The 24659-nt window shown below is 44.2% G+C and overlaps 2 protein-coding genes across 3 annotated transcripts in view; both read right to left on the bottom strand.

Annotated features, from left to right (window-relative positions):
* ttll12 (tubulin tyrosine ligase-like family, member 12) overlaps positions 1-368 on the bottom strand; it is a 40652-nt gene extending 40284 nt beyond the window's left edge. For both annotated transcript variants that reach the window (XM_034217648.1, XM_034217650.1), the window contains exon 1: positions 161-368. In XM_034217648.1, coding sequence (XP_034073539.1) covers positions 161-301 — 141 coding nt within the window. In that variant the 5' untranslated portion in view covers positions 302-368. The remainder of the gene's footprint in view (positions 1-160) is intronic.
* A 633-nt stretch (positions 369-1001) lies between these two features.
* LOC117547152 (sorting nexin-4-like) overlaps positions 1002-24659 on the bottom strand; it is a 32425-nt gene continuing 8767 nt past the window's right edge. Inside the window, exons 7-14 of the mRNA XM_034217693.1 lie at positions 19037-19109; positions 18869-18930; positions 18638-18703; positions 18373-18462; positions 17690-17789; positions 17420-17565; positions 2293-2407; positions 1002-2215 (exon numbers count right to left, since the gene is read on the bottom strand). Of these exons, the coding sequence (XP_034073584.1) occupies positions 2168-2215; positions 2293-2407; positions 17420-17565; positions 17690-17789; positions 18373-18462; positions 18638-18703; positions 18869-18930; positions 19037-19109 (700 nt within the window). The 3' untranslated portion in view covers positions 1002-2167. The remainder of the gene's footprint in view (positions 2216-2292; positions 2408-17419; positions 17566-17689; positions 17790-18372; positions 18463-18637; positions 18704-18868; positions 18931-19036; positions 19110-24659) is intronic.

The raw sequence follows: 24659 nt of genomic DNA, 5'->3' as shown, positions 1-24659 counted from the left end.
GCATTGAGCTACACCCATAGACTGTATATATAAATGGACGTAGGGTCCGTGACGTCACCCATAGGATTCTGCAGAGTTGCCGACAAGCCCTTAATAGGCGGAGTCGGCCACTAACGGCTCGACAGTGACTTGTTACGGTGCTGCGTTGGCAGAGACAGACCTCGTTGGTGATTTTGTCATGCAGGCTCCTCCAGTAGATAAGAGGGATTCCGGAGGACTGCAGGGCCCCGGCATGAAGGGCCACAAAGTCTCTGAAGTCCTCGTCCTCGTTTCCATTCATAATTAAAGTGTTTGTTGTCATTTGACTCGAGCAGATAGCACTCACGTGGAGTTGGACGGAGGAAACCCGGAAATAGTCTGACAGCCAAGCAAGCAGTGCATTGTGGGAGAGTTTTTTTTAAAGGGAACTCAGCTTTATACTTTACGCCACAATATTTACACCACTGTGTTAAGAGTTATTTTATAGGTTAGTATAACCCCTATACGATACTCCACAAACAGCAATATCTATATTGTTGTAAGTCTTTTTTGTCCATTATTGAAAAATAAAATACTTATTTATAATAAAACTCTTTCTTTTTAATAAACTGACTTACACACTTGAATTCCATCTAATAAAGTAAAACACAAATAAAAATGAATTAGACTTGATGATCACTTTCCTTTATTAGAAGAAAACATTTTTTAACAATCAATATAAATAATAACTAGGTCTGATGGTTTTTTGCATGAAGTCTATTTTTTATTATTTATGTACATATTACTGATAGTACCTTTAGGAATTAAAGCTATCTTTTTGGAGACATATTTATATTTAAGTAAAGGATCTGAATAACTCTTCTGCCACTGTCGATGGAGTTATAGAATGTCAATTAATGAAAAATCCTTAAAGGCCCTAAAATAATGGGAAAAATATATAAAAAATTTGACTATCACTGGATTATGAAAAATAATGGTATTTCTGAGTCAAGGTTTTAAGAGAAACTGAATACAAATAGTCATTGGTTTGTCACATGTTTATTCAAATAAATTAATAAACAAACAAGAGATATCCATCCAAATTGAGCATCAACATTAGAAATATAAAAAAGGTAAGGGGTAAATGGAGTTATCAAAACTCACTTAAATACACTCACAAAGCTTTTAGCTCTGACACGTCATATATCATGTTATGTAAACAGACAATACATTTAAATCAATAAATGAAGGTACTATTTAATCTAAACTAAATAGAATCTTAGGCTGAGTATCGATAATCTTCTGTGCAGCTTACATAATACCCAATACATTGCCCTGGACATGGTTACATGTAATCAACATCTTGAAGACTCTTCACTTTGATTGATTCATTTAAAGCATGAATGTCTTTAAAATAAATTAAACAAATGATGTTACAACAAGATTTCTTAGCGGCTAGCATCAAAAATAGCAAGGGACATTTAATGTGGAGATCCTCTTTTTTCAGGGCGTCGTCGTCCACATGTTTGGCCAGTTTGATTAAGAAATGTCAGACCTCCCTTAACAAGGTTACCTTAACCAAACCAAACTGGTAACATAGGTGTAAAATCCCAATTAGTACTCATGAATATTAGAACAAAACAACATAGGGATAGGAGCAGCCTGAGGGCATTGGGCCCATGCTATAAACACTGAAGTCAGCATGAAAACAGAGCCAACACTAGGGTTTACGGCTAAGGGAAAGCCCCACATCCTCATGAGCTGTCAGGACATTGCAGTCATAAAGTGGAGATGAAGTGCTTCACTGAAAAGGGCAGGACATGATACTATAACATTCCTTTGTAAACCCATTTTATAAACTGGCCCTCTACATCTTCTTTTACCATGCAGTGTCTCTTTATTGTGACAAAAAAATGGTCTAAATATTGAGAATGTTAACCCTGGTCTCCAGTGTCCAAGTCATGTGCTTTTGTGTGATCCACCCCACCCTCCCAACACTTTTCACTACAAAAAAGCTTAGCAGTGAATGTAAATCACTGCTGAAAATCAGTTGCATATGAACTTATTTTGTATAAATGCTTGAAACTACATAATCTTTATGTGCATTGTTTACGGCGGTTGTTTTCAAACCTCAACTAGCTCACATTGGCATCGTTTCCCAGCATGCACAACGGAGCATCGCTGAAATCCTTTGAATATGGCTTCAACTTTACATCTTTAGGAAACATTCTTTGGCATTGCTCCACATTTGTATTCCCTGCAGGGAGAGAAAGGAAAACACATGAACAGACAGTTGAACAGCTTCCTTCTCATAGCTGATGTGCTGTTCCGTACCTTTTTGCACATGCTGACTTGCATGACAGCGTAGTTGATGAGCGCCTCCCGCAGATCTTTGTCTTTCTGCTCCTTGAAGCGCTGCACATCCACCCATGCCTTCTCAACATGTTCTCTGCAGTAATATAGATCAAATTAATCTCACACTTTTGGCAAATACATTATCTATAATCTTGATCATAAACAGAACATTCTTTTGAAGAGGCCTTATTGTGCTTTTTGGGGTTTTACCTTTCCTGTAGTGTGTTATATAGGTTTATGTAAATGGTCTGCAAAGGCTGATTGAAATCCTCACATCACTGTTTAACCCTTTCACTTCTGTTATGGAAATTGTGAGATCAAATGTATTAACATTGCTGACTGTAAACTGTTCCTCTGATTAGGTCATAGCGTGGGAGTGATCCTTAAATGTATGTGTGGTCAACAGAGGGGGCTCGTCCGGTTTTGTCTACTTGAGTAATCTACTGTGAGGCGTCCTCTCCGGGTAAACTGTGCACAGCCAGAGACCGGGTCCTGGAGGCAAAACCTCTCCCTGTACGATAGTAACTGATCGCAGGGAAGAGCAGAAGCCGCCTGTAGAGGGGGGATCACAGACTTTCTCGGTACGAAATTTTTCCAAGGGAATAATACTTTTTTTCAAAAAGAGGAGAAAAGGTGAGAGCACAATATTTGTATGTTAAAGAATAAAATGAAAAGTGAACTCACTGAGGGCTGACGAGCTAATTAATGTTTCTGTACGTTAATCGAGTGTAACTAGGGTTATTGATGGTGTCTGATGCATACAATAATTCACGACGTCGAAACAGTTCTGATAACTGTAAGAAAGCGCTATATTAGTAGATAAAGGCCTATGATAAATATATAGAAGTGATCACGCGTAGTGATAATAGTTATGACAAAATTAAGATAATATCTTGAGTAAAACATTGTATTTTCAATATATGTAGGCCTATTGTATATTTGTATTAACATTGAAGTGAACTAATTTCAGGTGCTGTTGATTTGACTGATTTCCTGTATTTAAAGTGGGATTTGTAGTTATTTTGGGCAATTATATTTCTATATTTGTATATAAAAGATTAAAAATGGGAATGTTAAATGGTAAAGAGGTAATTTTGGAGTTTGAAGGGTGTGCAAAGATAATATGCGACAAGCATGGTGCTTGGACATGTGAATATTTAAATATGTGGGTGAAAAATGGTTTTCCTGACAAAGGCAGTTCAAGTCTAAATCAGTTAGAAAGATTAAGACAGGGTTTAGAAAAAGTAGAAAATCAAAAAAAGAAAGGAGAACAGGGGGGTGGTGTCATCAAAACTCAGTGTGCTAGGGTCCTTCTAGATAAACTGGACCGCGACCTGGACTTTCCCTCTGGGTCTCAAGTACAGAGCCCCGACCCTCCTGATCTGGATGACACACAAGGCCTCTGTAGAACTCTTCATTCTCCTCCGCCATATGATGGACAAAAAGCTGAATCAACGACAAGGCTGTATGCAGAACACCATGCTGGCAGAGATCTACTCTGCAACAGTCCCTCAGGGAAAGGGTGTGAAGCCCTTCTGGAACCACATGTTTTGACCCCTGGAGGGCCACTTTCAGGCTGGGAAACAATACGGGACAGGAAAGACAGTTGCATTGTGATGCCCATTGTTGAAATTCTTAATCCTAGAGGGGATGTAAACGATGCAGAAATCGCGTATGTTTTCCATCCCTGGTCTTCAAGAGAGAGAGAAGCTATAAACAACCTGCATAACCCAGTTGAGATTTGGGAAGGACATTTGAAACCTGTCCTCACCTATGACCGCCCTGCTGGAAAAGTAATGAACAATGTTACTGAAGAATTAACGAAAATAAAAGATAAGACTGGAAAGCGTTTTCAGACGGCACAGCTCCAGGCTTTTGAACAGCAGAATCAAAGGGGCAGAAGAACATCAAGTAGAGGAAGAGGCAGAGGGGATATTTCCGCTGTGGTTCATTGGAACATCGAATTAAAGATGGTATGGAACTGAAGGGAGGAGTAGCAATATGAAGAAGAAGAAGAAGAAGAAGAAGAAGAAGAAGGTGGGACTGTTTTCAAGCCTGCAAGGTCACAGAGTGAGAGGAGGTCGGGAGCGCTGGGGCTTGAGATAACCAGAGGAGACAAGGAAGAGAACTGGAAATGAGTGAGTTTTGCACATAAACACACGTACTCACTAATGCACACAAAACGGGACCACATTAAAGAACTTGAGCTTGTTAAATATAAAAAAATGGTTTTATTCCGTAAGAATTAAGCAATCAAGCAAGTAAATTACAAATAGCAGAAAAGAGGATATTATTTAAAGTAAAATGAGAAAATAAACTTAAAACACACTGTAGGCACTGTAGGAGTACAGGGTAGAACACATTCTTTGATCTTTTCATCATATTGACCAATTATTCTTTTAGAGCTTTTTATTCATGTGTGAACTTGGAAGTGTTTTCATTTGTAAAAATATTGATCTACAGTTTAAATAGACCCTCCAGAAAAACGCGGGTAAAAATCCTTGATTATGCGGGCTAAAATCCTTGATTATGCGATCAAACATGCAGGGTTTATGTGATTTTATGCGGTGAAATTGCGGAAAGTTGCGAAATATGGGGAAAGTTGCGAAATATGCAGAAAAAATAAATATTGGGCTGTCTTATTTATTTATTCTCTCTCACACACAACCTGCCACTAACGTTAAACCCCTTTATTATTCAATTAAACACATTCAATATTTATTTATTGTAAAAGCAATTGGGCTATTTTAATCACACTCTCTCTCTCTCTCTCTCTCTCTCTCTCTCTCTCTCTCTCTCTCTCTCTCTCTCTCTCTCTCTCTCTCTCTCTCTCACACACACATCTGTGGGGAGAAGGGGCCACTTTACCCACCCTTCAGTTGTTTTCAAAAATCTTATCTGCACGCTAGGGAAGCATGCAAAGCACCAGTTTATGAGTTTAAAAAGACCAGCGCCACGACCTTCCAGTGGACATCCACTTAATTAGTGATGACCTGAAATTAGAAGATGTTACGCTCAAATTGTGGGCTGATCTCAAATATGGTATTTATTAAAACATACCTGCCATAGTGATAAACTCCTTAATTCGACTACAGACCATGTCAAATATAATTAGCCACACAAACAGGAAACCATAGATGGGATTACTCCTGTTTTTTAAATCCTCATTGAAGGAAAGGAGTAATTGTGACATGTTCAAACTTCCCATAGTTCCACACATTACTCCGCGGTTAAAAGGATGAAATGTTTTTTAAGTAGACCAGAATTGAAAATAAATAAATGTAATGAATTATGAAATACATTGCAGAGCTACACAGATCCTAATAATGTTTTGACTCAAGATAATAGTTATGTGCACAACAGTGGCAGCTGGTGGAAAATATTTTTGGTGGGGCTGTTGATATAGTGAGTAAAAAAAAATGTTTTGGGAGAAATGACCCCTTAAATTAGGACTTCTGGTGATGTAATGGCGCGTTTCCCGTGCAGCGTGGAGCTCGCTTTAATGCTGCGTTCAGACCGGACGCGATGCGAATATTCGCTTCGCTCTAAACGCTCCTATCGCATCGCTCTAGTCGCTCGAGTTTCACCGCGGCTGCCAGCTGTGTTTACTCGCATCATTCAAACAAGACGCGCTCGGGAGCTACAACTACAACAAAATGAACATATTTTACCGTGATGAAATTGTAATACACGTTTCTAAATGATGCCGATGTAACAAAATACTGATACCGGTTAGTAAAAACCATGAATTAATGCTTTGATAAGTCTGCAGACAGACGGCAGGCGAAAAACCTTTTAGAATGCTTGTTTTCTGAATGGAGATTGGGTCGACCAGGCTAAGCTAACGTTGTATATGCTCACTCCACACTCATAACAACGGCCTACAGACATAAATAAACCAGCGACTGTATTCGCCATGACACAGACAGTGCCGAGCCGTGCGGGGCCCGTTTTGGTTGCGTTTCCACTTGGCCTAGTACCGGCTAGCGGGTCCTAATTCACAGTTTTTCTGGCCCCATAAAATCGTGGTTCTAGGGCCAGGAACAACCAGGCTGAGTCGGGCTGAGTATGCTAAACTAGAGAGAGAATCGCTGGCAAGGGGGCTACAACTACAACAAGATGAACATATTTTACCGTGATTTAATTGTAATACACGTTTCAAAATGATGCCGAATTAACAACATACTGATACCGGTTAGTAAAAACCATGAATTAATGCTTTGACAAGTCTGCAGACAGACGGCAGGCGAAAAACCCTTTTAAAATGCGTGTTTTCTAAATGGAGCTTGGCTAAGCTAACGTTATATATGCTCCGACCGTCCACACTCACAACAACGGCCTATACAGACATAAATAAACCAGTGACTATATTCTCCATGACACAGACAGTCTGTGGTTTGTACTTGTTTAACTTTTGTCTAGTTTCTGAACAGATCGTCCCCGGCTGTTTGAAGAGCAAGCATGGGAAACAAAAGACAGCATTTACCTGTTTGCATCCAGCTAGCCATGCCTTTCTGGTGTACCAGCTATGTGAGAAGCCTCGTTGATACGTTTTGTCTTTTTCACGAGCTTGCTGCGATATATACAAATCGGGTTGGTCCGGTCCAAGGTCTTTAAGCAACAGTTTATCTCCCAAACTTCTCCTTTCGAAAGGATTGGAGATTAGCTCTTGTGTGATGGATCGTTGGAGCTATATGCAACCTTTATATATACAGTCTATGTGTGCAACTCAAGGCATATGCTCGAACGGGAGCTGCCTGGACGCTTCAATCATGTTGCGCGCACTATCCGTGCTGAGTGTGCTGACTTTTCGTACAATGTCCCACTGTCTGGCTTCCTGCATAAAGTCAAGTGCTCGGCGCAGTTGTCGGCGAAATGTCGCTCCTCTGTTTTCATTTAAATAGCTCCGTTAGCGCAGCTAGCTAGCACCAGATGCTAACAACAACAACAATACACGTAAGGTCTCTCTCTCGCGCCACACATACACACACCCTCCCGGTCCTCCCGATGGCCAGTCGGTGCCTGCCGGTGAGCGTGGAAGTGTGGTCTGCCGCAAGCGGACGGCAGGAGCGGGGCTGTCAGCATCAGCTTGTAGATGGTATTTTAAACTCGATGCGCTCTGAAACTACGGGGCGGCCGAGGAAAAAAAATACACATGCGTTAATCGCGTTACAATAATTAGTGGGGTTAATTTTTTTTGCGTTAACGCGTTATTAACGCGTTAACTTGACAGCCCTAGTTTTTACACATATGTTGATGTGTAAAAGGGGGGAGTAGACAATAATGTCAACATGGCTGCTCATATAAGCTCATATAACTAACAATTCACAATTTCAATTTTTCATTTAGGTTCAAACTGACCATTGAATGATGGATTTGAAATGAACGTGTTGACATTTTTCAAAATATTGATTGAATTATAACAGATCCAAGCACTGACAGGTAGAACCCGTTTTGGCAGCATGGTGCCATTGGAGGGACTTCTGCATACGATCCAAGCAGAGAATGGGTGGTGATGAAGGACTGCAAGAGACGTCATTGGAGGAAGCCTCGGTGGACTGGGCCTTTCCAGGTTTTGCTGGTGACCAACTCGGCTGTGAAGGTTGCTGAGAGGACAACTTGGATTCACGCCAGTCACTGCAGGAAGGCGCTACCCTTGGAGGAACATATTATGCCGGAGGATCCACAGGGCAATTATAACTGAGCTTTGACGACATCTTCGGCTACAAGGGATTCGGAGCATGGAGTCAATATGGAAGAAATGGAGTCCATTCAGGAGAATGGGGTGTGGCACAAGAGATGGCATTTGCTGCCTAATTATCATAATCTGCATCATGTCATGTTCTTTGCTATTGTGGGCGGAGTCACACAAGGAAACAATAGACATTGTTAAAACTATGCCCAGCAGAAGCCTCACTGTAACATCAGAAAATCATGATGAGCTAAGGAGGCAGAAGAGGAATTTGTATGATGGGATGAAATGGAAGCCTTGGGATTTGACTCTGACTCAATAGGGGATCCAGGCGAGGGGGATAGGAATTCCTGGTATTCTTTCCAGACTTATCTTGCTAGACAGACAAGTTCGGGAAATTCCTCCATTCTGGCAATATAGGGTCATGTTGTGCTGTGTCATGTTCTGAGTTATTTTCGCTTAGATCCACTCCATCAGTGTGTCTGCCAGAGATTTTGGCAGTTGTACATAATTATTCTAGTTTTGATTGGGACTCTGAGAATCTGATGCAGGAGCGACACAGGTGCTCAATGGAAACTCTGAGCTTTTGGAAAATCAGGAAAATGCAAGTGGACAGTCCATCCATCCATCTTCTCCCGCTTATCCGTGGTCGGGTCGCGGGGGTAGCAGTTCCAGCAGAGAGCCCCAAACTTTCTTTTCCTTGGCCACATCAACCAGCTCTGACTGGGGGGTCCCAAGGCGCTCCCAGGCCAGCGAACAGATATAATCCCTCCACCTGGTCCTAGGTCTACCCCTTGGTCTCTTCCCAGCTGGACGTGCTTGGAACACCTCCCTAGGAGGCGCCCAGTTGGCATCCTAACTAGGTGCCCGAACCACCTCAACTGGCTCCTTTCGAAGGAGGAGCGGTTCAACTCAGAGTCCCTCCCGGATGACTGAACTTCTCACCTTATCCCTAAGGGAGACACCAGCCACCCTGCGGAGAAAACCCATCTCGGCGCTTGTATCTGCAATCTCGTTCTTTCGGTCATGACCCATCCTTCATGACCATAGGTGAGGGTAGGAACGAAAATGGCCCGGTAGACAGAGAGCTTTGCCTTCTGTCTCAGCTCCCTTTTCGTCACAACGGTGCGTTAAAGCGACTGCAGTACCGCTCCCGCTGCTCCGATTCTCCGGCCCATCTCACGCTCCATTGTTCCCTCACTCGAGAACCCCGAGATACTTGAACTCCTTCACTTGGGGTAAGGACTCATTCCCTACTTGGAGTGGATATTCCATCGGTTTCCTGCTGAGAACCATGGCCTCAGATTTGGAGGTGCTGATCCTCATCCCAGCCGCTTCACACTCGGTTGCGAACTGATCCAGTGAGTGCTGAAGGTCGCAGACCGATGAAGCCATCAGAACCACATCATCAGCAGTGGTGCAATCCTTAGTCCACCGAACTGCAGACCCCCTCCCCCACGACTACGCCTCGAAATCCGATCCATGTATATTACAAACAGGATTGGTGACAAAGCGCATCCCTGGCGGAGGCCAATCCCTCACCGGAAATGGGTCCGGCTTACTGCCAAGAACCCGGACACAGCTCTCGCTTTGGGAGTACAGAGATTGGATGGCCCTGAGTAGAGAAGGTAGTGGCAAACTTTATATATGTAGGTTAAACTCTATATGTAGTGCAAACTTTATATGTTACCTTACATGGTAACACCAAATGCAGTAGTTCCTATAATGATGTATTTTAGCTTACAACCCTTGTCAGCACTTGCAAGAGTTTCCATAATGATGTATTTACACTCATGACCTTTGTTAAGCGTAGGAGTAAGGTCTGGGTGATGTATTTCAGTTCATGTCCTTTGCCTGCCTTATGATTGACACTTTAAGGTCAGGGGGGGTCTAAACCTCGTGAGTGTCTGGGTGCCAAGCACAGGGCAATGGGCAAGTTCCTGTGTTGGTTTCCCTGTTCTATAATCAAGTTCCTCATTTCTTGTCTCCTCCATCTGTTGCTGACAAGTTTCCTCACTTCCCATTGCTGAACAAGTTCCTGGTTAAATCTATTAGTGATTGACAGTTTCTGTTCCTCTGGAAAGCTTATCTCTCCTGCCAGGGCCCCTCCTGACAAGTGACGGAATGTTGTTGAACTGTCAAGATCCTATATAACCTGTATGCATCTTTTACTCTGGGCGCACTCTTCCAGAATACTCTGTACTCTGTGAGACCTGCGTCTTCGAAGCTTCGAATAAAGAACCAGAAAGACAACTCTGTTTGTTTCACCATTTATTGTTTGATCATTCTGACCTGTGTATCTCCACAGTATTGACGAGGTCTAAGATTTCTGTAACAAGACCCCCTCACCCCATACTCCCGCAGCACCTCCCACAGTAACTCCCTGGGAACTCGGTCATACGCTCGGTCATACGGCTCCTTTTAGCAGCCTTCTTACACTCTACAGACAAAAACTGAGGTAATGGTCTTTGGAGCCAAGGCAGAGCGTATAAAAGTTAGCGCTGAGCTTCAGTCTGCAATGTTCAAAACAACAGATAAAGCCAGAAATCTAGGTGTAGTCATGGACTCTGACCTGAGTTTCAACAGTCACATTAAAACAATTACTAAATCAGCCTACTATCATCTAAAGAACATATCTAGGATTAAAAGACTAATGTCACAGCAGGATTTGGAAAAACTTGTCCATGCTTTTATCTTCAGTAGACTGGACTACTGTAATGGTGTCTTTACAGGTCTCACTAAAACATCTATTAGAAAGCTGCAGCTGATTCAGAACGCCGCTGCTCGAGTCCTCACTAACACTAAGAAAGTGGATCACATCACTCCTGTTCTGAAGTCTTTACACTGGCTTCCTGTGTGTCAAATAATAGATTTCAAAAATACTGCTGCTGGTTTATAAAGCACTGAATGGTTTAGGCCCAAAATACATTTCTGATCTTCTGCTAAATTATGAACCATCCAGATCTCTCAGGTCTTCAGGGACTGGTCAGCTTTCTGTCCCCAGAGTCAGAACTAAACATGGTAAAGCAGCGTTCAGTTATTATGCTCCAAATATCTGGAACAAACTCCCAGAAACCTGCAGGTCCGCTACAACTCTTAAATCCAGGCTGAAGACTTATCTTTTTGTCGCTGCTTTTAATTTTAATTGAAACTGAGCCATTGTGTTCATCAGTAAAGTGGAACTTCTGTGTGAACTATTCATATCTTAATGCACTGTAACTTTTTATTCATGTAATTTTATTCATGTATTTTTTCTTTTAATGTTTCTTTTATTATCTTTTACTGTTTTTAAATGCCTTTGTCTGAATGTCTTTCATTTTTGTAAAGCACCTTGAATTGCCTTGTGTTGAAATGTGCTATATAAATAAGTGTACTCCCAGGCCCCCTCCCGGATCCTTGCGAGAGTAAAAAGCTGATCCGTCGTTCCACGACCAGGAAGGAATCCGCATTGTTCCTCCTCAATCTGAGGTTTGACAATCGGCCTGACCCTCCTTTCGAGTAAACTTTCCTGGGGAGGCTGAGTAGTGTGATGCCTCTGTAATTGGCACACACCCTCTGATCCCCCTTTTTGAAAAGGGGAACCACCACCCCGGTCTGCCACTCCTTCGGTACTGTTTCCGACTTCCACGCAACGTTGATGAGACGTGTCAACCATGACAGTCCCTCAACACCCAGAGGCTTCAGCATTTCTGGGCGGATCTCATCCACCCCCGGGGCTTTGCCACTGTAGTACCTCAGTGACCTCCCCCCGGGAGATTGGTGTTGATCCCCCGTCATACTCCAGCTCTGCCTCTAACTGTCACGGTAGAGCGAAGGAAGCAGGACCCAAATGCAGATAAACTGATAATACCTTTATTTCAAGGATAGTGAAATAGAACTTGGACAGACAGAACACTCACCGGTGAACACAGTCAACAACAAAAGACGAACCGACAAAGACAGACAGAAAAACCAGAACTTAAATACACACAAGACTAATCACACAAACAAGACACAGGTGAGGAGGGAGGAGAAAACACAGAGGCACCAGGTGAACACAATCGGGTAATCAGGGAGGGAAAACAGACAGAAAGCAACAGGCAGGAAACGGGGGTGAACAATTTACAAAATAAAACAGGAAACCCAAAGATAGAAAAAGACAAGACAAAACAACAACACAGACAGATCGTGACAGTACCCCCCCCCTCAAGGGACGGATCCCAGACGTCCCAAAACAAAACTAAAAAAGTCCAAAACCTTAAGCAGGGTGGGTGGAGGGGGTCCGGAGGAGGGACGCATCACTAAGCCACCAGGGTGGGTGGAGGGGGTCTGGAGGACGGGCTTGGGCTGACAGCCCAGGGGCATGGCAGAGGACCAGGAAGGGGTCTCGGGCGGACGGCCCGGGGGCAAGGCAGAGGACCAGGAAGGGGTCTCGGGCGGACGGCCCGGGGGCAAGGCAGAGTCCAAAATGGGGGTTATGGAGGGGCGAAGGCCACCGCGGGCGAACTCAGGGGGCCGAGCATGAGGGCGAGGACTGCGGCCGGAAAAGTCAGGGGGCCGAGCATGAGGGCGAGGACCGCGGCCGGAAGAGTCAGGGGGCCGGGCTCGAGGGCGAAGACCGCGGCTCTCAGGGGGCCGGGCTCGAGGGTGAAGACTGCGGCTCACAGAGGGCCGGGATCAAGGGCGAAGACCGCGGCTCTCAGGGGCCCGGGCTCGAGGGCGAAGACCAGAAAGCTCCGGAGGCCGGGCAGGAAGGCGCTGACGGGACAGTGCCAGAGACTGGGCAGGACCCGGTGTCGGAGCTGGTGGGACAGGCCTCGGTAGGATCCCCCATGGAAGAGGACCAGGACACGGGATTTGCAGGATCCCCAGCAGGAGAGCAGTCGGCGGGGCCTCCAACGGCACAGTACATAGGATTGGCAGGACCCCCGGCAGGAGAGTAGACGGCGGGACCTCCAACGAGACAGGACAACGGGTTGGCAGGACCCCCGGCAGGAGAGTAGTCGGCGGGACCTCCAACAGCACAGGACAAAGGGTTGGCAGGACCCCCGGCAGGAGAGTAGTCGGCGGGCCCTCCAACGGGACAGGACAAAGGGTTGGAAGGACCCCCGGCAGGCGAGTAGTTGGCGGGGCCTCCAACGGCACAGGACAAAGGATTGGCAGGACCCCCGGCAGGAGAGTAGTCGGCGGGACCTCCAACAGCACAGGACAAAGGGTTGGCAGGACCCCCGGCAGGAGAGTAGTCGGCGGGGCCTCCAACGGCACAGGACATAGGATTGGCAGGACCCCCGGCAGGAGAGTAGACGGCGGGACCTCCAACGAGACAGGACAAAGGGTTGGCAGGACCCCCGGCAGGAGAGTAGACGGCGGGCCCTCCAACGGGACAGGACAAGGAGCTGGCGTCGTCTGGGGAGCCAGCAGGAGAGGAGGTGCTGGAGTCGGCCGGTACGCCGACAAGACTCGGGGAGCTAGTGTCGGCTGGGGAGCCAGCAGAAGACGAGGTGCTGGAGTCGGCCGGTACGCCGACAAGACTCGGGGAGCTGGCGTCGGCTGGTGAGCCAGCAGAAGACGAGATGCTGGAGTCGGCCGGTACGCCGACAAGACTCGGGGAGCTGGCGTCGGCTGAGGAGCCAGCCCTGTAGCCGAAACAGGAGTCGAGCCCATGGCTTCCGGGGCCGGTACTGAAGCCGGAACCATGGCTGCTGGGGCCGGAACCATGGCTGCGGGGGTCAGAATTGAAGCCAGAATCATGGCTGTAAGGTCCGGTTCTGGAGCCGGAAACATGGCTGTAAGGTCCGGTTCTGGAGCCGGAAACATGGCTGTAAGGTCCGGTTCTGGAGCCGGAAACATGGCTGTAAGGTCCGGTTCTGGAGCCGGAAACATGGCTGTAAGGTCCGGTTCTGGAGCCGGAAACATGGCTGTAAGGTCCGGAGCTGAAGCCTGGATCATTGCTGTGTGGGCCGGTACTGAAGCCGGAACCTCCAACGGCACTTCAGTAGGGACTGGAGAGGGAACTCGAGAGGGGACTCGAGAGGGAACTTGAGATGGGACTAGAGTTGAGATTTGAGAAGGGACTAGGGAAGGGACTAAAGGAGGGACTGGAGATGGGACTAGAGATGGGACTAGAGAAGTGACCTGAGGAGGGACTTGGGAAGGGACTAGAGGGGGAACTCGAGAAGAGACTAGAGAGTGGACCAGAGAAGGGACTAGAGAAGGGACTTGAGATGGGACTATGGCAGCTGGGGCTAGAGCTGGGTCTGGAACCATGGCCGCTGGGGCCAGAACCATGGCCGCTGGGGCCAGAACTGGGACCGGAATCGTGGCTCTTGGGGCTCGGGCTGCTAGCCTGGACTTGCGACTCCTTCTCCTAGAAGCCGCCTGAAGGCTCCGTGGACCTCCAAAAGCCAGACGATTTCCAGAAAACGACTCCTGGACAGGAGCAGGAACTGGGGCAGAAGCACTGGTTGACTCCAGACGGAACACACAGAGACGTTTGTATTCAGCAGGCTGGAAATCACACACCCAGAGGAAGTCCAAAATCCAGCCAGGTAAGAACTTCACCAAGTCTGGTTTCTCCATAGCCAACCGGTGCGCCTCTACCAGAGCGGCCTCCCTCTGCCGAACACTGGACGCTCCCTTCCACCAATCATAGCAGCAAGCCAAATAAAAGGAAACATTTTGTAGTTCCACCTCAAATGGATCATCTGCTGGGTCCATTTCTTGGTCGGTTCGTTCTGTCACGGTAGAGCGAAGGAAGCAGGACCCAAATGCAGATAAACTGATAATACCTTTATTTCAAGGATAGTGAAATAGAACTTGGACAGACAGAACACTCACCGGTGAACACAGTCAACAACAAAAGACGAACCGACAAAGACAGACAGAAAAACCAGAACTTAAATACACACAAGACTAATCACACAAACAAGACACAGGTGAGGAGGGAGGAGAAAACACAGAGGCACCAGGTGAACACAATCGGGTAATCAGGGAGGGAAAACAGACAGAAAGCAACAGGCAGGAAACGGGGGTGAACAATTTACAAAATAAAACAGGAAACCCAAAGATAGAAAAAGACAAGACAAAACAACAACACAGACAGATCGTGACACTAACATAGAGGGCGGAGTTGTCGGGTTCAGGAGTTCCTCAAAGTGTTCCTTCCAACGCCCTAACACTCCATCAGTTGAGGTCAACAACGTCCCATCCTTACTGTACACAGCTTGGATGGTCCCCTGCTTCCCCCTCCTGAGGTGTCAGACAGTTTTCCAGAACAACTTTGGTGCCGTCCGAAAGTCCTTTTCCATGTCTTCTCCGAACTTCTCCCACACCCGCTGCTTTGCCTCGGCCACGGCTGAGGCTGCTGCCCTTCGGGCCGGGTATCCTCACTTCTTTGTTTTTCTTTCATGAGGTCTTTTGAACCAATCTTAGTCTGGCCCCTTGCCTGAGACCAATTTGCCATGGGAGACCCTACCAGGAACACAAGATTCCAGACAACACAGCCCCCAGGTTCATCAGGGCACACAAACCTCTCAGGTGCTGGTTCTTCAGAGAGGTGCAAGTGGACAGTGACATTCTAAACTGTATTTTGTGGTATTGTTCGAATTTACAACCCCAGCGTGATCCTGAAAATACTATGCTATCAATTCAAATGCATCAACCTTTCCTTGTGTATGTAACAATGGCACGGGCCAAGTATTATGTTTTTCAAGCTGTATTCGACCATTAGGTGGTTTGTCAATGAAAGTTAGAGATGGAAAATTAGGAAACACTGACTTGGTGAATATTACATTCAGGAATAATAAGATGATTCAAGTAAATGATATATTTTATACAAACATGTCTTTAGGACTACCCTCAATACAAAATTCATACTGGCTGTGTGGTGTAGATGTGTACTATTATTTGCCTAAATATTGGAATGGCTGTTGTCAACATGTAAATCTCACCATTGCTAACTTAATGTTTCTAACAGAAACGAAGAATGACCATGTAGGTGATCACAGACAGAAACGAGAGTTAGCTGAATTTCATAATCTAGAATCATATCATTGGCGCGTGTCTCTTGGTAAAAAATGGGGTATTGGAATGTTTCCATGGTATGGGGTTACATACTTAGCAGATCACATTGATAACATCACCTACACAATGTCTGCTTTCGCAAATGAAACCATAAAAGGATTTAAATTGCTTTCTGAAAATGACAAATCCCATCGTCTGACATTGCTTAAACATGAAATGGCATTGGACTACTTGATGGCCAAAACTGGAGGACTGTGTATAACTTTGAATATGACTGGGGATTCATGTGTGACAATGATACCGGACAATTCGGATAATATTACAAATGTAATAACAGCTTTGGAGAAGATTCGGGATGCTTTCGGGCCCTCTAAGTCAGCTGGTTATTCTTTAAACAAATGGCTCCATGACACATTTGGCAAATGGGGGGTTATGTTATTTGAAATGCTTGTTCCAGTGCTGGTGGTTCTTAGTATGTTTCTATGTTTTTGTACCTGTGCTCTCACATGTATGCGAGCTGTAATCTATCGCTGGATAGGAGGAATTGTGGGGGGCCAGGTTCAACACCAATATGCCAAATTAAACATGTTTGAGGATGTAGTGTTTGGGCAAGGAAGAGATGGTATGGTGTGACCACACAGACTTACCTGATGTGGAAGAACTTTTCAAACTGACAAATATACATGCCAATGTGAATTAGTCCTAAAGTTGATACCAGAATTAGTGATTCAAATTAATCAAAGGGGGGAATGTTATGGAAATTGTGAGATCAAATGTATTAACATTGCTGACTGTAAACTGTTCCCCTGATTAGGTCATAGCATTGGAGTGATCCTTAAATGTATGTGTGGTCAACAAAGGGGGTGAGGTTTTTGCATACTGTGTCTGAGGGGTATCTGTATATCCCATTGTCTTGTATTGAGTGAGGGTTTTGCATACAGTGCCAGAGGGGGTATCAGCTGGCCTCCCAGAATGATGTTGTAATGTAAATCTGCTTTGATGTCCTCTTATAAAGAGAGCCTGTTTTACTCAGAACAGTACGTGCTCTTTGGAGGAGACGTCATACTTGCAAGTATAAAGGTCCTTATTGCTTTTAATACGAATATTGTGCTGCTGTACGTTTGTTACCTTACTGATTATTCTCTCTAGACCACAGCTGATTTTAAAGCTGCCATGACACTTCTATTGGCTCACGCTCCAACACATTGTACGTTATAGGCTATGGAGCTGGACATCTCTAATCACAACAGAGCCAGCCAGCTAACCAATCATAGCAGACTGGGCCCTGGTCTCAGACTTAAGAGGCAGAAAATACAAATATGAACCTGTAAACGAGCACAATAGGGCCCCTTAAAAAAAAAAAAACGTTACGGCTGCTTTATCTTCAAATATTAAGCAGGGCCCATTACTCACTCGCACTCGACTGTTTTGTCCTTGACCGCCTCCTCCCCCTCCTCTATCAGCTCCTCCAGCAGCTTCAGTCTGGCCTCCCTCTGCTCGGGTGCCTCTTGGCCAAAAAGCTTGTTGGTCATGCCTTTGAAGGAGAATGTCCGAACAATCTAAAGAAAACGGAATCACAGAGATTTAGTTGGGAAGATCTCCTCAACAGTCTCACCCACTACCTAACAATAGCAGACAGGAACACATCAGGTATATGACAGTAACAATGGGAGTTGAGTGTACCCCTGTAGAGAGCTCCTCATGCTGCTGCTTCTTGGATATCAGGTCCTGTGTAGCCATCTCGAGCTCAAACTGGGTCAGCTCATGTTTCCTGCACACTGCCCTGCCAAAGCAAAGTGTACGATATAATATCACATTTCATGAAGCTCCTGTGCTCAAGTACAAGCCTTGACATAGAAGAGAAATACCAATATTCAGTGAACAAAGATGTGATTAGGGTTAAGTCCAGGAATATATATATATTAATAGTCACAGACATTACATAAGATTATCATTTTGAGTTATTGTACTATGGTCCTGTTCTTCAGACATGAGGGGAGACCACATGTCTGAAACAATGGTTATATAATCATACTATGTGCTATCTGTAGCTAGTGTTTTAAGCATGCCCTTACAAAGCTTGAAAATAGTGTCTGTGCTGAGGTGAAGTTCATAGAGGGGTCATTCATAAGTGTGTTTACTAACATAACTCCTAATATAACACCTACATTTCTTTCCATAAAAATGCGAATGATAATGTAGAAAAGATTATTCCCTCCAATATGGTGTATTCTATCGCAACTGCAATATTGGTCAGATATTCTGAGATACTGGTTCAGCTAATATTCGGGACCCCCTTGAAAACGAGATGGTGCATCTCAAGGGGTTTATCCCAATGAATAACATTTCTATATATTGGGTTTTACCTCAGAGCTTCAGCATAGAAGAGATATTCTTTCAGTTGGTCTGCGTAATGTTCCTCTTCTTCTAAGATATCATCTATTGAGGCAGCATATCTACAGCGGGGTGAAAAACACTGAATGTCTAATCTAGCAACACAGATGGTGGTGGCAGCATCAACCTCAGTGTAAAACGCATCTGAAATGACGTTTGTCCAGGAATTATATATAAACATATGGTATAATAACAGAGAAAGAGTGGTTATCTGTAAGGCAGAGAAGATTGACTCACGCATCCATATGATGACCGGCACTCTGCAGTCCATCCCCCATCTCTCTCTCTATGGCGCTCCACTCACTGCAGTCAAAACACGGATGCACACATAAGTTAGCAAACTGCCAGGGAGAGTCTGTCACACTTGGCTGCAAAATATATTCAATATAATACATTTTTGTTAAGACTATTATGATGGTCACATTTAAGTCACAGCAACGATTGGTTATTATATGCCGGTTGTCAAACCTGAAGACCCTCCCATAGTTCCCGTGGACCTTGTAGACGCCGTAGAGTCGATCTGCAACCCTCTAGAAGAGACAAAGACAATATTAAAGTTCAGTCAATTCAAAGTAAACATTGAATATTCCTAAATGAAACTCAGAGAGAGAGAGAAAGACAGTTAGAGAGACTCACAGCTCGTGCCCGGAGCAGCTGAGATGTGTGAGACTGCAGCTCATCACTGTAGTGTTTCATGTCCATGAAGCGTCTAAGTGAGACAAAAGGAAGACACGTTGTGAAGCTGACCATTGAGCGGCCCGACCAAGCAAGGAGGCAGAGTTCAAATATAATCCGGTGTGGGCATTTATTAAATCATCGGCACATGATTCACAGCCTCAATATGACTGTTACCCGTGAACACAATGTTATGGAAATTGTGAGATCAAATGTATTAACATTGCTGACTGTAAACTGTTCCTCTGATTAGGTCATAGCGTGGGAGTGATCCTTAAATGTATGTTACCTCATTCACACCAACGCAACTCCGGTTCAAGCTCCGTGCTAGAGCTTTTCAGGTTCAGAACCGGTTCTTCGGTTTAGCTCCGGCTCTTTTCACACCGCCCAGAGTCCGACTAGTGCTGCGTCATTGCGTCATCGTTCGCGTCATGACGTAACCGTTTGCGTGCCTGCTTCATAAAGCCAAACCGCGTGAAAACCACTCACCGACAACAACAACAATGGCCGATTATGTTGAAGCGCTACTCGTTTTGGTTTTGCTCTGTCGAAACGAAATGGAAGAAATGGGACGACTTTACTACCAACTTTACAGTCGTTACATGCTACATTAAAAACTGCTTTACAATCGTAATCATCAACTTCAACGACGATTCCGATTCCCCCTGCCCCCGCCTTGACGTAAGCGTGACGTATGTGGTGCTTTTGCTCTAGCTGGACAATTTTTTGGTGCTTGAAACAAACCGGATTCCGGAGCTAAGAGGCTGCTCCGCTGCGGTGTGAACAGGAAAACCCGGTGCTTTTCAAGCTCCAGCTTCGAACCGGCCCTGAAACACCGTTGGTGTGAATGAGGTATGTGTGGTCAACAGAGGGGGTGAGGTATTTGCATACTGTGTCTGAGGGGTATCTGTATATCCCATTGTCTTGTATTGAGTGAAGGTTTTGCATACTGTGTCTGAGGGGTATCTGTATATCGCATTGTCTTGTATTGAGTGAGGGTTTTGCATACAGTGCCAGAGAGGGTATCAGCTGGCCTCCCAGAATGATGTTGTAATGTAAATCTGCTTTGATTTTGCCTCCTTCTTCACTGACAAAATTCAGAAAATCAGACAAGCAGTCAGTGCCTCTGCATCAGGAACAGCAAATGTGTTGTCCCTATCTCCACTTAACATCAATTCAGACATCATGACACAATTCCATCAGATTAATGATAAAAACCTAGAGGACATTATTCAACTTCTGAAATCCTCCTCTTGCTGCCTTGATATTATTCCAACAGGATTTTTCAAAGATGTTTTGCCTTGCATGGCCTCAGATCTACTTCATATAGTAAACAAATCTCTTCACTCAGGTATTTTTCCACAGGCCCTGAAAACTGCAGTCATTAAACCGCTCTTAAAAAAGAATAATCTAGATGCTTCAGTAATGAACAATTACAGGCCCATATCAAACCTGCCATTTCTAGGTAAAATCATTGAAAAAGTTGTTTTTCAACAGTTGAGTAATTTCTTGCATTTAAATAACTGTTTTGATGTGTTCCAGTCAGGCTTTCGTCCAAACCACAGCACTGAGACTGCTCTTGTAAAGGTCTTTAATGACATCCACTTAAACACAGACAGTGGCAGAACTTCAGTGTTAGTATTATTAGATCTCAGTGCTGCGTTTGACACTGTTGACCACAGCATATTACTAGACCGACTGGAAAACTGGGTGGGACTTTCGGAAACAGTTCTGAATTGGTTTGAATCCTACTTAAAGGACAGAAAAAACTTTGTTTCTATAGGTAAATACACATCTGAGTTGACAAATATGACATGTGGGGTTCCTCAAGGCTCCATCTTGGGGCCTCTTCTCTTCAACATCTACATGCTACCACTGGCTCAGATAATGAAGAACAACAAAATAAGTTACCATAGCTATGCAGATGACACACAAATTTACGTAACAATTTCACCAGGAGACTATGCTCCAATTCAAACACTGAGTAAGTGCATTGAACAAATCAATGACTGGATGTGTCAGAACTTTCTCCAATTAAACAAAGATAAAACTGAGGTAATGGTTTTTGGAGCCAAGTCAGAATGTATAAAAGTTAGCACTGAGCTTCAGTGTGCAATGTTCAAAACAACAGATAAAGCCAGAAATCTAGGTGTAGTCATGGACTCTGACCTGAGTTTCAACAGTCACATTAAAACTGTTACTAAATCAGCCTACTATCACCTAAAGAATATATCTAGGATTAAAAGACTAATGTCACAGCAGGATTTGGAAAAACTTGTCCATGCTTTTATCTTCAGTAGACTCGACTACTGCAATGGTGTCTTCACAGGTCTCACTAAAAAATCTATTAGAAAGCTGCAGCTAATTCAGAACGCTGCTGCTCGAGTCCTCACTAACACTAAGAAAGTGGATCACATCACTCCTGTTCTGAAGTCTTCACACTGGCTTCCTGTGTGTCAAAGAATATATTTCAAAATACTGCTGCTGGTTTATAAAGCACTGAATGGTTTAGGCCCAAAATACATTTCTGACCTCCTGCTAAATTATGAACCATCCAGATCTCTCAGGTCTTCAGGGACTGGTCAGCTTTCTGTCCCCAGAGTCAGAACTAAACATGGTAAAGCAGCGTTCAGTTATTATGCTCCAAATATCTGGAACAAACTCCCAGAAACCTGCAGGTCCGCTACAACTCTGACTATTTTTAAATCCAGGCTGAAGACTTTTCTTTTTGTCGCTGCTTTTAATTGAACTATTCATATCTTAGACTGCACTGTAACTTTGATCCATGTACTTTTTTCTTTTAATGTTTAATTGACTGCCATGTATTTTTTTCTTTTAATGTTTATTTTATTAGCTTTTCTTTTTAATGACTGATTTTAAATGCCATTTTCTTAATCTCTTTCATTTTTTGTAAAGCACTTTGAATTGCCTTGTGTTGAAAAGTTCTATATAAATAAACTTGACTTGCCTTGCCTTGCCTTGATGTCCTCTTATAAAGAGAGCCTGTTTTACTCAGAACAGTATGTGCTCTCTGGTGGGACGTCATACTTGCAAGTATAAAAGATCTTTGATACCTTTAATACGAATATTGTGTTGCTGTACGTTTGTTACCTAACTCATAATTCTCTCTAGACCACAGCTGATTTAAAATCTGCTACGACATTTTGGGGGCTCGTCCGGGATTGTCTACTTGAGAAATTACTGTGAGACGTCCTCTCCGGGTAAACTGTGCACAGCCAGTGACTTGGTCCTGGAGGCAAACCTCTCCCTGGAGGAAAGTAACTGGCCGCAGGGAAGAGCAGAAGCTGCCTGTAGAGAAGGGGATCACAGTCTTTCTCGGTACGACATTTTCCAAGGGGATAATATTTTTTTACAACACAATATTTGTATTGAAAGGAAAAAATTGAAAGTTAACTCGCTGAGGGCTGACGAGCTAATTAATGTTTGGTACATTAATCGAGTGTAACTAGACTTATTGATGGTGTTTGGTACACAAAATAATTCACAACGTCAAAACAGTTTTGGTAACTGTAGCAGTTGTGGTAACTGTTTAGAAAGCGCTATATAGAAGATAAAGGCCTATGATAAATATATATATTAAGTGATCACGCGTAGTAATAATAGTTATAAGAAAATTAAGATAATCTTGAGTACACATTTTGTAATTTCAATATATGTATGTTTTTAACCTAAGTGAACACATTTCAAGTGCTGTTTACTGATTTCCTGTATTTTAAAGTGAGATTTTTTGTTATTTTGGGCAATATATTTCTAAATACAAAAGATTAAAGATGGGAAAGTCAAATAGTAAAAAGGTAATTTTGGAGTATGAAGGGTGTGCAAAGGTAATGTGCGACAAGCATGGTGCTTGGACATGTGAATATTTAAATGTGTGGGTGAAAAATGGTTTTCCTGACAATGGCAGTTTAAGTCTAAATCAATTAGAAAAATTAAGACAGGGTTTAGAAAAAGTAGAGAAGAAACACAAAAAAATAAATATGGGTTGGAAGGCATTTGGAACGTGGAAAAAGGAGGCCATGATCAGGGAAAATCAGAAAAAGAAAGGAGAACAGGCGGGTGGTGAAATTAAATCTCAGTGTGCTAGAATCCCTTTAGGCAAAGTCGATCGCGATCTGGACTGTTCCTCTGGTTGTCAAATCCAGGCCCCCGACCTTCCTGAGCTGGACGCACCAGGCCCTCACAGAGTTCTCCATTCTCCTCCGCCGTACGATGAACAAAGAGTAGAACAGACGACTGCAAAGCTGTATCCAGACCTGCCTTCCCCCACGGCCCAACCGGTGGCGTCCAGAACCAGACAACAGGGGGAGAGGGATTTTTTTGTCACCAGCCCCACAGCTTCAGTACCAGAGCATAAATTAAACCCAGAAGGACCATCTTCAAGTTGGGCACCAGTACAGGACATGAAAGACAGTTGTATCTTGATGCCCATGGTGGAAGTGCCAAATCCTAGGGGAGATGCAAATGATCCACAAATCATGTATGTTTTCCGCCCCTGGTCTCCAGGGGACATGACGGATGTTATAAATGACCTGCCAAATCCAGGGGAGGGCGGAGGAGCAGAGTTTGGGGCTCAACTGCTTGAACTCATACAGCAACACCGCCCTTTCCTGCGAGAACTTGAGAGACTTTTAATAGGCAAGCTGAAGTTGAAATGGGGAGCAGTGAAAGGAGACTGGCCTGGTGTGGATCACAGATATGACTGGGCCAATGCTGCTCCATATTGACTGACAATTAATGGATTAATTCAGAGACTTGGAAATTATTAGCAGAAACTGATGGACTGGGGAAAAGTTAAAGACTGTGTCCAGAGGGTGGGTGAGTCTGTTACTGACTACCACCTTCAATATTCTGAGATTTTCCGGGTCCACAGTGGGATGGTGCGTCCTCCTGGTGACAATGACAGTCCATATGAACAGCAGGAAAAAACATGCTTTGTGGAGGGAGGGCTTGTTGCCCGAAATTAAGAAATATGTTCAAAAACACTGCATTGAACTGGAAAGAGGAAGATTGGTGCCTGTCCTCACCTATGCCCGGTAATCCATGTTTACCTAAATGCTTATTTCCTTTTTTAGCTGGGTTGACACATTCAAAGGATCATGTGTCAAAAACGGGGATGGTAGCTACAACTAATAAGTACTGGTATACACAAGGCTTCTCAAATTATTCACAGAATTTTTGTTCAAAGTGCTTAGTGTGTCTCAGGAATAATGTTGGACGAGGGCAGAAAATGAAACAGACCAGTCATCCCACACCAGATGGTCCATTTGATCATTTAATGATGGATTTTATTGAACTGACCCCATGTGAAGGGAAAACGTATTGTCTGGTGATTGTTGACATGTTTTCAAAATGGATTGAGATTTTTCCAACAGGTAAAGCGGACGCAGAAGCAGTAGCAAAGGTGTTACTAAGGGAAATAATTCCAAGATGGGGAATACCAAGGAAGCTGACCCTGGATAATGGAACACATTTTGTAAATAAGGCCATTCAACAGATATCAGAGTATCTCGGGTTAGATCTCAGGAACCATTGTACCCCCAGAGTGGAGGGGCGGTAGAGAGAG

Source organism: Gymnodraco acuticeps, unplaced genomic scaffold, assembly GCF_902827175.1.
Source record: "Gymnodraco acuticeps unplaced genomic scaffold, fGymAcu1.1, whole genome shotgun sequence".
In the NCBI taxonomy this organism is placed as follows: domain Eukaryota; kingdom Metazoa; phylum Chordata; class Actinopteri; order Perciformes; family Bathydraconidae; genus Gymnodraco; species Gymnodraco acuticeps.
Note: the sequence above shows the minus strand (reverse complement) of the source record. Positions and strands in the feature narration are given on the sequence as shown.